The sequence below is a fragment of the Bombyx mori genome, chromosome 1 (genome assembly GCF_030269925.1).
Source record: "Bombyx mori chromosome 1, ASM3026992v2".
In the NCBI taxonomy this organism is placed as follows: domain Eukaryota; kingdom Metazoa; phylum Arthropoda; class Insecta; order Lepidoptera; family Bombycidae; genus Bombyx; species Bombyx mori.
In genome coordinates, this window is record NC_085107.1 from 16,945,002 (window position 1) to 16,958,103 (window position 13,102).

Below are 13,102 nucleotides of genomic sequence, written 5' to 3' on the forward strand. Positions count from 1 at the left end.
TTTTTTTGGTCTTTTTGTAAACTGCAAGTAACATGTCGGTGTCCTACATTCGCGGGAAGGTGACTAGTGAGCTCCGATGGTTCGCATCAGCTCATGCTTTGGTTGACAGAACAGATAGGGATGCGGCATTGCTCGATAGGGCGTCTCAGGTGCACGAACGGTTGGAGGTAGTGTACGATCGGTTGTCTGACCTCGTTGCTTTGGGGTCCGAAGTGGAGAAGGAGGTGATCCATGCCATCGGTCTTGACGTGGACCAGTGTCAGGAGTACGCTGATGCCATTCTGCAACGGGTGGCCGATATTAAGAAGCAGTCGGCTTCCGGTGGTAATGGAGGTTCGGGAACTTCGTCAGGCGTCATATCACGCCTCCCCTCCATCGACCTGCCGATCTTCCACGGTGATCTGAACGAGTGGGTCGGCTTTATAAATTTGTTTGACAGCCTGGTCCATGGTCGGTCGGACTTGACTGCCTCTTATAAGATGGCTCAGCTTCGGGGTGCTCTGCGAGGTGAACCTGGTGAATTGGTGGCACACTTGCCTATCACCAACGACAATTATGCGGTCGCACGCCAGATCCTGTTCGACCGATATCAAAATCAACGACGGTTGGTAGACGCTCAGCTGGCCAGGCTGTTTGCGATACCCAAACTTTCTCGGGCGTCCGATATCAGAACCGAGGTACTGAATCCAGTTACGGTGGCCACTAAGGCCTTGGGCAATTTGGGTCTACCAGTAGACCAATGGTCATATCTGCTCTTTTATATTGTTGCAGGTAGGCTGCCGGTTGAGGTGCTCACTCGCTTCGAGCAGCAGGACAACGCAGGTAGGGACGAACTGCCTACCCTGGCCAATCTGCTGGCATTTTTAGAAGCCGAAAGTCGCAGACACGAGATTATGCCACCACCCTCCTCCTCTGGGTCGCGTGTGCCGGCTTCCGGCCACGCCGTTTCGGTTGCTCAGAGGGGAGGGGGAGGGGATAAGAGGGGGCCGTCTCAACGACTGACTGCGCTCATGGCAGCGGTGGGAGGCTCACGGTGTGCCTTCTGTCATGAGAGCGGGCACGACGTAGCCGCCTGTCCGAGGTTCCGGTCGACGCGCATCAGGGGTAGACGCAACATCGTTGCCCAGCGGCGATGGTGCTTTTTTTGTTTTGGGCCGCACACGGCGAGCGTCTGTCCACAGCCACAATTGTGCTCTAATTGCGACGGTCGGCACCATGCCCTCCTGTGTCTGGAGTCTGCCGCCACTCCGAGGTCATCCGGACGCAGTCATCCAGCCTCGCCGACCGGTGAGCGCACCGGTCGTAGCCCTCGCCAATTCGGCGGCGTGGACCCTCGGGAAGAGGCTTCGCAGGGAGGCACCGGGTTAGGTACTGCGGGCGGGTGCCAGCGAATGCCCACTAGCTACGCCGGGGTGGCCACGTTGTCCCCCCGTGCGGGGCCGTGTTCGCCTGCTGGATCGAGTAGCCCTGCTCACTCGTCTCCCCTTCCCTCAGAAGTACGGTTTTCCCCTCCGCTGAGGGAGCGGCCGACGCTGGAGCGACTCCCTCCAGTGTTTGGCCCGTTTGGCCATCGTACACGGAGGTATATGAGGCGGGACGGGAAACGAGGGCCTTATGTGGGAGCGTGGGATCCGCTGGCACGCTACGACCTTCCGTCGCGCGCCGACCGGGATAGCGGGGACCCGGGCCCCCGCTAGGAAATTGCCGCTCACTGCAGTGTTGCCCCAGCCCCAGAAGCTGTTTTACTTCCTACCGCTTCTGTTCGGGTGTTGGATTCGGATGGCAACACTGTGTTTGCTCGAGCTCTGTTGGATTCCGGCGCACAGGGCAGTATTATGTCGAGCAACCTTGCAGTACGGTTGGGCAATCCTATTTACAAGTCTTCTTATTCTATTCGTGGAGTGGGCAATGTTAGAATTTCGGACGTGATCGGTCACACTTCATTTATTTTCTCATCGAATCCCAACCCTCGCTTACAGTTTAGAGTCTCAGCTTTGGTGATGCCTGAGGTGATAGGTCGTCACCCTCCGGTGAAGGTAAACAGTTACATACGGTCATTGACTTCAGACTTACGGCTAGCGGACCCCAAGTTTGACACCCCGGGGCCAGTAGACGTACTACTTGGGGCGGATGTACTAGGGAAGCTGCTCCTGACTGGGAAGCGCGTTCTTCATGCGGAGGGTTTGGTTGCAATGGACACAAAATTAGGGCATGTATTGTTGGGTCCTGCGTTCCGGCCGGTCGCTGCGAGGAAATCGGACAATTTTCTGGTCGGGTCTACGCTTTCGGAAGTAGTCCAACGGTTTTGGGAACTAGAAGAACCTCCTACAGCTTATCGAGTTAACCCGGATGAGGAGGAATGTGAGCTGTTTTACCAGAATAATACGGGTCGTCTCTATTCGGGCCGGTTCTTGTTAAGACTTCCTTTTCGGGCGAATCGCCCACTGCTAGGCAGTTCGAGGAAGGCAGCAGAGACTAGACTTTTGTCAATGGAGAGACGCATGAGGCGCGACGCGGTGTTCCGGCAGAAATATGTAGAGTTTATGCGGGAGTATGAATCCTTAGGTCACATGTCGGTTTCCAAGGTAGATTGGAGTGCTACAGAGCACTGTTTCCTGCCTCATCATGCGGTTTTGAAAACTCCTAACGGGAAAATTAGGGTCGTGTTTGACGGTTCGGTCACGACCTCCTCCGGCGTCTCGTTAAATCAGTGTCTCCATTCGGGTCCAAAGCTGAACCGGGACATTTCAGACATACTGACGAGCTTCCGCCGGCACCAGATCGTTTTCGTGGCAGACATCCGTATGATGTTCAGGCAAACGGTGATTCATCCGGAGGATAGGCGGTATCAACTCATTCTCTGGCGTGAAAGCTCAGATGAGCCCATAAAAATTTATGAACTGAACACGAACACTTACGGGTTGCGGTCGAGTCCATATTTGGCGGTTCGTTCTTTGCGGGAGCTGGCAGTGAGGGAACGGTTGCACTACCCTCGTGCTGCGGACATTTTGGAACGGGACCTATATGTCGATGACGTATGTACGGGCGCCGACAGTGTCGAAGAGGCCTTATCACGCAAGGATGAACTGATCCGCCTTTTGAGCAGGGGCGGGTACGAGTTGAGAAAATGGCTGTCTAACTGTCCTGAGTTGTTGACTGGTTTGCCAACGGAGTATCAACAGGATCCCCATCTTTTCGAGAATGTCGATAACCCTAACATGCTGTCGGTCCTAGGGATTCAATATCGTCCGATTCAAGACGAATTTACCTATCGGGTGGAGTTGGAAAATCCAAAGGTATGGTCTAAGCGAACGGTGCTTTCCACAATTGCTCGAACCTTCGATCCAAACGGTTGGATCGCTCCTGTCACTTTTCTCTTAAAGTGCTTCATGCAGCGACTGTGGTCTGCTAACCTGTCATGGGACGAGGGGATTGCTGGTGACCTATTGAAGGATTGGTTGAACTTTTTCTCGTCTCTTCCTGATATTAACCACATGTCAATACCTCGGAAGCTGGTTCCTGCGGGCAAATACAAGGCGTCTCTCCACGGGTTTTCGGATGCCTCGGAACGCGGATTCGCAGCTGCGGTATACTTGCGAACGGTTTCTTCAACTGGAAGGGTTGATATACGGTTGGTGTTAGCTAAGAGTAAGGTCGCTCCGCTTCGGACACGCATGACGATTCCGAAGCTCGAGTTGTCTGGTGCCGCTCTACTGACTAGGTTGTTAAACCATACAGCTACTAGCTTACGGTCGGTTATTGATTTAGAAAACACTGTGTATGCTTGGACAGACAGCCAGATAGTGTTGTGCTGGTTGAAGGCTTCGGTTCATACACTTGAAGTTTTCGTGGCCAACCGTGTCTCCCAGATTCAAGGATCTGAGGTCCCTCTAACATGGAGACACGTGCCTGGTGAGCTCAATCCGGCGGACTGCGCTTCTCGGGGATGCTTAGCATCGGAAATAGTTGATCATCAGTTATGGTGGGGTCCCCAGTGGCTCACAATGAAGCCTTCTCAGTGGCCACCCTCTCGCATAGGAGTTCCTCCAGGTCTCGTGGCTGCACCGGCGCAGTTCGAGGATCGAGGAGTGATTCAGGGGTTGGATTTGGATCTGCTCATCAACCGTTATAGCTCCTTGGACAAGCTGGTTAAGGTTACCGCCTGGATTTTGAGGTTTATTCGGAATTGTCGTTTGTCGGTGTCTCAACGCAATATGACACCTGTTGTGTGTCCCATCGAGCGGAAGAAGGCGCTGCTGAAATTAATTGAAGTTGTGCAAGCCACCAGCTTTCATTCAGAATTGAAGGCGCTAAGGACTGAGCGCCCTAAGCTTCGTGGAGCTATCGCTCGTCTTAGCCCCTTTGTAGACGGCCAGGGGTTGATTCGAGTAGGAGGTCGATTAAGTAACTCCAATTTACCTTATTCGGCGCGCCATCCTCTTTTACTTCCCAAGAAAAGCCAGTTAGTTGACCTGTTGGTGATGGATCGCCACATCGCAAATTCGCATTCCGGTTGCAATGCGCTGTTGGCATCCCTCCAGAGGGAATTTTGGATTCTGTCAGGGCGTCGTACGGTTCGGAGCGTCCTTTTCCGGTGTTTACCCTGTTATCGGCTTAAGGCGTCTACGATGCAGCCTCAGATGGGAGATCTGCCTCCAGACAGAGTGAAGAAGATGAGGCCGTTTTCTGGAGTTGGTACGGACTTCGCTGGGCCTTTCATGATCAAGGCTTCACGTTTGCGGAATGTTAGGTTAATTAAGGCTTATCTGTGCGTCTTTGTCTGCCTTTCAACCAAAGCTGTACATCTTGAAGTTGTTGCCGACCTTACAACTGAAGCCTTTATTGCGAGCTTGGATAGATTTGTGTCCCGTCGAGGCTTACCCGAATTGATACGCTCCGATAACGGAACGAATTTTGTAGGTGCGGACCGTTACTTGCGGGATGTAGTAAATTTCTTGAACAATAACCAGGTGGATATTGAAACGGCCCTCTCTCGTCGCGGTATTCGGTGGACCTTCAGTCCTCCAGGATGCCCCCACTGGGGTGGAATTTTCGAGGCAGTAGTAAAATCGGCTAAGACTCACTTGATGCGCGTGATAGGGCAAACCTCGCTCACCTTTGAGGAGTTAACCACGGTATTTTGTAAAATTGAAGCGGTACTTAATTCACGGCCGTTGTGCCCGCTCAGTTCAGACCCGAATGACTTGGAGTCGTTAACTCCAGGCCATTTCTTGATAGGACAGCCACTCAATGCGTTGCCGGAGTATCCCCTCTCGGATATCAAGCCTGGACGGTTGAGGCGATACCAGATGTTGCAGCAGATGTCCCAAGATTTTTGGAAACGTTGGTCCCTTGAGTATTTACATCTGCTCCAGCAGCGCTTTAAGTGGACGGATAGAACCAGTCCCCCTCACGTCGGTGACCTTGTGTTGGTTAAGGATGCTAACCTGCCGCCACTGCGTTGGCGTAGGGGGCGCATTGTTAATCTGTTTCCCGGTAAGGATGGAACCCCTCGGTCTGCAGAGGTTCTGGTCGGGGACTCTGTTCTCAAACGAGCGGTCACAACGTTGTCCCGGCTGCCAGTTGATTAGGGACAGGTAGGGGACCTGTCCGGGCGGGTGACTGTTCGAAACCAATCCGTTAGTTTTTGAATTCTTACCACGGCAACACGGGTCGCGATTTGACGGTGCCGTCGCGATTTGACATCTGTCACTTTTGTCTTGCTTCTCGAACGGGACGGTACCTGTATATTGACGGTCTACGCTAAAGTTGTGTATCATCGCTAATCCTTATCCATTCCTGCCCCATACCCTTCTCCCTAAGTGATACGACGTGAGAAGACGAAGGCATCGGTTCCGGTGAGTGATTGCATGATATTTTGTTAAAATAGTACATACGGCGCCGCGAATCGCGGCACATGTTCGACGCGCACCTCGTGCTGGTTTCCGTAGCCCTAGGCTGCCACGAGGTCGCTGGGTTCGAATCGAACAGGTAGATAAATATGAAAATGCTCGCAGTTAAATAAAAATAACAATTTTCGTCGGACGGATTCCTTTTGTTTGTTTTAAGTTTATTTTATACAAAAGCTTAGGTCTTTTATTTATCGATTGAGGCACTGCGAAGTCTGCCGGGTCAGCTAGTCTATTATAAAAATAAAAACGCCCCCCTTTCTTTAATGCATAAAACAGCTGTGAAAAATCGTTAGCTATATTTGTAGCTTTCTGAATAACTGGAATAGTAGTATGCTATCAGTACGTATTTATTTTTTAAAGGCATATTTTCCACCCGTTATGTTAATGTAAAACGAACTATCGAATCTAATGCCGAATAAATACCTTTGTGTTTGGATGCCACAAAATCAATATGGTCGCCCTAACCTAAGGTCGAGACCTGCAAGCTTATGCAATAACCGCTATTCTATCCCTCAAACCAGAACGTATGATTGCTTTGTGGTCGAAACATGTCTAGCTTGGGCGTGATGTGAGTATTTATAAAGCTGGTGGATGTTCGTTACGAACATATTCCTTACACTATTCAATAAGAAAATAATTAAGCAGATTACGTTTCATGGTATAAATAAAAATTTAGAATTGTTTTTTAATTTATCATTTTAAAACTTTTTGCTTTGAAATAAATAAAAAAAATGACTGAAGTAAAAAAAAAATGATCCTTATTCTCATCTTGGTATCGAAAGGTACTTGAACCATAATTATAAAAATATACAATACGCATCTAACGTATCAATTATCATGCTAGCTTTAGATACTTTCTATTTATAACCATATTATGAGAGCTTGGCGGGGTATTTAATATACATATTCAAATCGGTACATAGTTTTAATGATCACGCTAGGGAATCAGCAATATTAGTAATGCTTCTTTTCTAAAACAATTTCCAAACTCGATGATATTACAATTATTAAGTAAGTAGATAATGACCGAGCTTTGCTCGCTCGGTTTTTTTTTTTTTTTTGATAAATTGTGTTTTTATAATTTATATTTAAATAAGAATAACATATTGATAAAATGATGAAATATGAATAATATTTTTAGATCTTACCTACAGAATAATAAAAAATATGAACTAGTTATTTAAAGCAAAAGTCAAAATCAGTCGATAAAGTTGATTATTGAAAATACAAATAAAACAACATTTTCTGAAAATTAATCATACTGAAATCCCCTGTATAGTAAATTTCCGTTTCTGCCGGAGGAGCCGTTTCCGAGATTCAGATTATATATTATTATATATATATATATATATATATATACATTGCGAATTGCTAGTTTAAAGGTATAAGATTTAAATTGTGGTTCAAGTCACTTTATTAAATATAGTTTTTTTTTAAATCACGTTTTAAAACTTACTGACCATATTGTCGATTCCTCGGGTCATCGTAGTATTATCATCCGTAGAGCTGATCGATGATCTTACCACAGCTTGATCGATGTAGACAGTAAGCCTGATGAGAACTTGGACGAGCATTGCACCGAAAAGATGCTTATGAATGCGAGTACGGTGATTCCGGAGTGCCCTAAGTCGGTACGCTAATTCAAATTTCTATCTTTCCATCGAAAATTTACAAGTAAATGCAAGTTTGTTTTATGTTTTTTTTTTTTACTAAAAAATAAATATTTCTGTACAAATGTAGTCGAATTTGGAAAATTGTTTTCCAGTAAAAAAAAAGGTTATGAGTAATGCAAAATATAACATAAGACAAAATTGAATTACGATCAGTGTAAGTTTCTGATTTTAAGATAGAGATTAGTTTCCAAAAAATATGGCTTTACATTCAATGCAACGTTATATAGAGTACAATTTGGAACGACTGACTTAAAGTTGTTCGCTTAGTAAAAAAACAAACCAAACTCACCTAAAATGAATGAAGATGTAGAGGGAAATAGAAAGTGCGATGAACGATAACGTAAACCCGAAGATTTCCAAATAACGTGTCCTCAGAGCTACGTTGAATTTATCCTAAAGAAAATTAAGAATGAAAAAACAACAAAATAAAAAGTATATTTGTATTCTTGTATTTAGTACCCTCCTACGCTTTTTTTTTTATGTGACGTGTATTTCAAAGATTTCAACATCCTTAGTTTCATTAATTTTAATTTGTTTTCTTAGCGTATTTGTATAATAATATATACAATCATAAAAAAAAAAAAAACTTAATACAGAAAATCTTAAAAACATTTACAAGACAGCGAACAAAGTTTTAAAATAACCGAAATTCAGCATTAATAAAAGTGCTAAACAAACGAGAAATTTAATAAGTAAGCAGATAGCATGTACCGTGTTTAAAAACTAAAAACAAACTCTCCAACAGGGAGATTGAATGCGACACGGCTCGGATTCAACGACGAAGCGATCCAAATGTAATTGTTTGAAACCGAAAACTTCGCTATATCGAACGAAAGTTCGGATCGCATTGAAGTTTTCTTAAAATAAATAAACAATATTTAATTAAGTTCAGAAATATCTTGAATCGGAATTGACCGATACAAACTAAGATATCGTTCAGACATTTCACTAAAAAAATACATATTATGTATATATTAATTCATATAAACAAGGCATAAGCGAACTGTAGATTTAAATATATCTCTAATTGATACATCGAGTCTGAAATACTCTTATATTAACATTTATGGCTATCGGTTAAAGTGAAATTACAACAAAAAAGTTTAATATGACATTTGATATAAATACTACCAATAAGTTCGTCTCAATAACCATCATATAGTTCCGTTTGATTGCTTCCGAATAGGTACCCGATTACGAATGAGCGCCTGCCGATTTCACTTAAAAAGGTAAACTATAAAGGCGAAACATATCTAAATGGTTTGCTCTATTGGTGTGTCGCATTAAATTATTTTGAACTCTATAGCAATCAGCCTTAAAATAAAAAATCGTTTCTTACTGTACCGTTTTTTCAATGAATTTGAAAAGTTCATTCATATTTAAGTGAGCCCCACGAAAATTTTAAATCAAACAAACTTTCATCTTCCCCGCAATTACATTTATAACACGATTATTTACTTAAACCACGTCGCTCATACCAAGTCCTTTATTAATGTATGCAAAATTGGTTTTTATTTATTCGTTTTTAAAGTTAAAACGCTGCAAAGTGCTACCGAGAAAGAGCCTTCATATGTGAAATTTGCGGAACGAATCGAAGATTAGAAAAAAAAAAAAAAACCACAAAGAATTATGCAAAAATCAGCGCTTTTTCATGTCTAATATAGAATACACATGTAATGTAAATACGCAGAATATACTGTCTGTGTTCAGCCATTCAAGTAAAAATAATAATAATTGAACAACCCTATGCTAGGGCTCTCTCACGCATTAACAGATCAGAATACAAAACATGCTAGACTAGGATATGCGGAAGCGTATGGTATACGCCTAGATCCCGAATGCCAAAAACCTCTAGCAAAAATACTTACTGTGAATCGAACGTGGAGACTGGCTAAGTCAAAGTAATATAACCCTAATGGTGAATGATCATACAAACGTCGAAGCTACAATATGAACGGTGACATACGGAACACCATCGAACTGAAATACTATGATTTTTCCCTGTTTATTTAAAACGTAGGGGGGTACTAATTTAACCAAAAGTAAACTAAATATATATATAACATTCAAATTTCATAAGCTTGAACCAAAAAAAATGTTGTATAATATTTCAAATAATCTTAAAATATGATAAAATGATTCATTAATATAATACGAACCTGTTTATGAATAATTGCTGCATTATTTCTGTTGGAGCCTCGAAGTCTGATTTTTGGGAAATGGTCGTAAAAATATATATTTGAGTTATAAATTACAATACTAATTGTCCATCTCACCTGCGCTCCCGTTTCATCCTCTTCATAAAGTTCGTTGAGCATGTTTCTAATTTCCATTGGGAAGCAAGGAGTGTAGTTTGTCCACCCTATCTCTGAAGTCTCGTTAAATTTCTTTGTGTTCCAAAGACCGTCGATACCACACCTCCGATACGCGTTTTCTGATGATTATTTATTACGAAAAAATAAAAATGAAAACATAAAACATTATTTAGCAAATCGACATAAGCATCGGCAGCTATAAACCATGTATATATATAACGTGTATCGCATATTTATGAGTCTTAAGAAAATATGAGTTAGTTTTCCGAACTAAAAATCAAATGGATCTTCAAAATATAAACTCTATCATTACGAAGAAAGATAAAATAATCCTTTTTAAAATTTAATATTCCAATTCAAATACTCAAGCTGGTCGCTTTTGTGTATTACTTATTAAAGAGCGGTAACAATATATCATTTGATGTCCTTTTGATTAAAAAAAAAGACAAATTTTTCGACGCTATGTACTTAAATTTCAAATAATAAATCTTCCACTTCTAGTTAATTTCACATTCATTTTTTATCTCTAAAAAGAACGCTTGATAACCGCATCTATTTTGCAAAAGAAATCTGAAGCTTCCTGATATTAAAAAAAACTTTTGTTTGTTCAGTTTTCAATTTCCACTCATCCGAATATACGGAGTAAGATATCGAAGCGTCGCTTTGAGCCCCTTTGAGTAGTTGAATTTCAAATTTGAATGCACCACTATTTAAATTTCAGTGCCTCAATGTTTACCAATACAAAGCGCTGAATAGCCAACCGTGTAAATTGACCTGTACGGCAAAAGCTTATTCACTGCCCAATTCGGCCCAGCCTTCTCCATGTAACAGGCTTTTTGAAGCACAAATGTTTACATGCAGTCTACAAACTACAGCACTATCAACAATAATTAAATTCGAACGATATCAGAGCAAAACGAAACAAAACTCTTAGTTTATAGACGGCCCCGGGACATGGATTGCTATTTAATTGCTCCATAAAAAGGTACAAGTATCAATTCTTCAAATCTTGTATTTTGTATGAAAAAATAATTAATAAATTTAAATAAGGTTTTTTTTTATTGCTTAGATGGGTGGACGAGCTCACAGCACACCTGGTGTTAAGTGGTTACTAGAGCCCATAGACATCTACGCCACGACACAGAAATAGGCAGTTCCTACAGTACAGTGGTGGTATCTACCCGCGCAGACTCACAAGAGGTCCTACCACTAGTAGAAAAAAATCGGATTTGTTTTTACTGATTTATATTTTATTCAAATACCAGTTTTTTTTTATTGCTTATATGCTAGATGGGTGGACGAGCTCACAGCCCACCTGGTGATAAGTGGTTTCTGAAGCCCATAGACATCTACAATGTAAATGCGATATAACCTCTAAGGTCTCAAGTATAGTTACAGCGGCTGCCCCACCCTTCAAACCGAAACGCATTCACGGCAGAAATAGGCAGGGTGGTAGTACCTACCCGCGCGGACTCACAAGAGGTCCTATCACCATACCTACCGTATTTCGAAATACATCTGGCACTGACTGACCGTAATATTTTAAGATCGAATGCTTTGACGACAAACACAAATATAAAGCAATGCATGAAGCCGACATTGTCTATCTGTTGATGTGCTGACGCTGATTATCTATCACAGATTGGAAGCATACTGACGGCCGTGGTAACGTTATCTGATGACAAATAATAGAATTTAAAACAAAGAGTTTATTATGTGACTAGAATGCGCATAATAAGTCACGATTTCGATACAACCGCATTATTTTGACGGAAACAACAACCTTTTCATAGGTCGTGTAGAAGACCATTTAAAGAATATTGGATCATCAAAAGCTTAAATCTTAAGCGCGATTAATCCCATTTACGACTCGAAAAATCCGAACAAAAGTAAATATGAAAAGTAAAAAAAATATCAAGTTTATTTTCAGAGGTCTATTTAAATCGAAAGCAATTTTGGCAGACGGCTACCTATCCTAGCATCCCACGAGACCGTTGACCTCGCTCGTGAACTGTATTTTTTTCTTATTTAATTGCGTAGCTTCGTTTATTGTAAACATCAGAAAAAAATTTAGTTGTCCTGAATCTCAAAGCAGCGGCAACTCGCATGAAGTCAAGCGGTTAACATCCACTGAGTCACGAGCTAGCTATCTTTCGTAAAATTAAACAAATAGCGTTACATTCGTTTCCGCTTTGCGCAAAAGTATGGATAATTAAAATGACTTATTTGTTAATTAATTTTCAATTATTTTACCATTAACCTATCATTCGTTGGGCTTAAATGGTTTTATGTTATTTGAACGCTAAGCCCTTGGCTGTGTTTACTGGAAATGTATTTTTCTTACCAAAGAAATGTTGTGAGCAGAGTAAAAAAAACGTATTTCTCTGGCCAATAGTCTTGTATGCTTCGAAAACATGCAACAGCATAGCTATCTGATTCTATGTATTCATATAAAAGTCGTTGTGTGTACCTCTCCTAAGGACTCGGAAATGGCTGCATCGATTTCGAATTTCGAATTGTTTATGAAAATAAAAATGTATACTTTTAGAATTTTACTCATTTTTAAATATGGAGTGGATGCTTAAAGAAGACTGTGTTGCAGTTATTGCGTTGCATCGTTGCGGTTACGCGCCAATTCAAATTTTTAACATACTGAATAATTTGAATATAACCAAAAGATTCGTTTATCGTACCATAAAACGATACAATGAAGACTCTAGTGTAGATGACAGGTCAAGAAGTGGTCGCCCTCGGTCTGTTAGGACTCCAGCAGTGATAAAAGCTGTGAAGGCGCGAATTCAAAGAAATCCCAAACGTAAGCAGAAACTGTTGGCCCTTCAGATGGGGTTAAGCAGAAACACGGTGAAAAGGGTGTTAAATGAAAACTTAGGGCTTCGGGCATATCGAAGAAAAACAGGACATCGTTTGAATGCTCGTCTAATGGACCTGAGACTGAAGAGATGCCGCGCTTTGTTGAAGCGGTACGCGGGAAAAAAATATCGGGAAATTCTTTTTTCGGATGAAAAAATTTTTACCGTAGAAGAGAGCTACAACAAACAAAATGATAAGGTGTACGCACACAGTAGTGAAGAAGCGAGCAACCGTATTCCGCGTGTCCAACGAGGTCATTTTCCTTCCTCGCTCATGGTATGGTTGGGAGTTTCTTATTGGGGCTTAACAGAGATACATTTTTGTGAGAAAG

General features: G+C 42.4%; 1 protein-coding gene across 11 annotated transcripts in view; it reads right to left on the minus strand.

Moving 5' to 3' along the window:
- NGR-B2 (neuropeptide receptor B2) overlaps positions 1 to 13,102 on the minus strand; it is an 86,538-nt gene that overhangs the window by 41,066 nt on the left and 32,370 nt on the right. For all 11 annotated transcript variants that reach the window (XM_038011019.2, XM_062668694.1, XM_062668753.1 and 8 more), the window contains 3 exon segments: positions 9,862 to 10,019; positions 7,875 to 7,978; positions 7,373 to 7,535 (listed from right to left, as the gene is read on the minus strand). In XM_038011019.2, the coding sequence (XP_037866947.1) occupies positions 7,373 to 7,535; positions 7,875 to 7,978; positions 9,862 to 10,019 (425 nt within the window).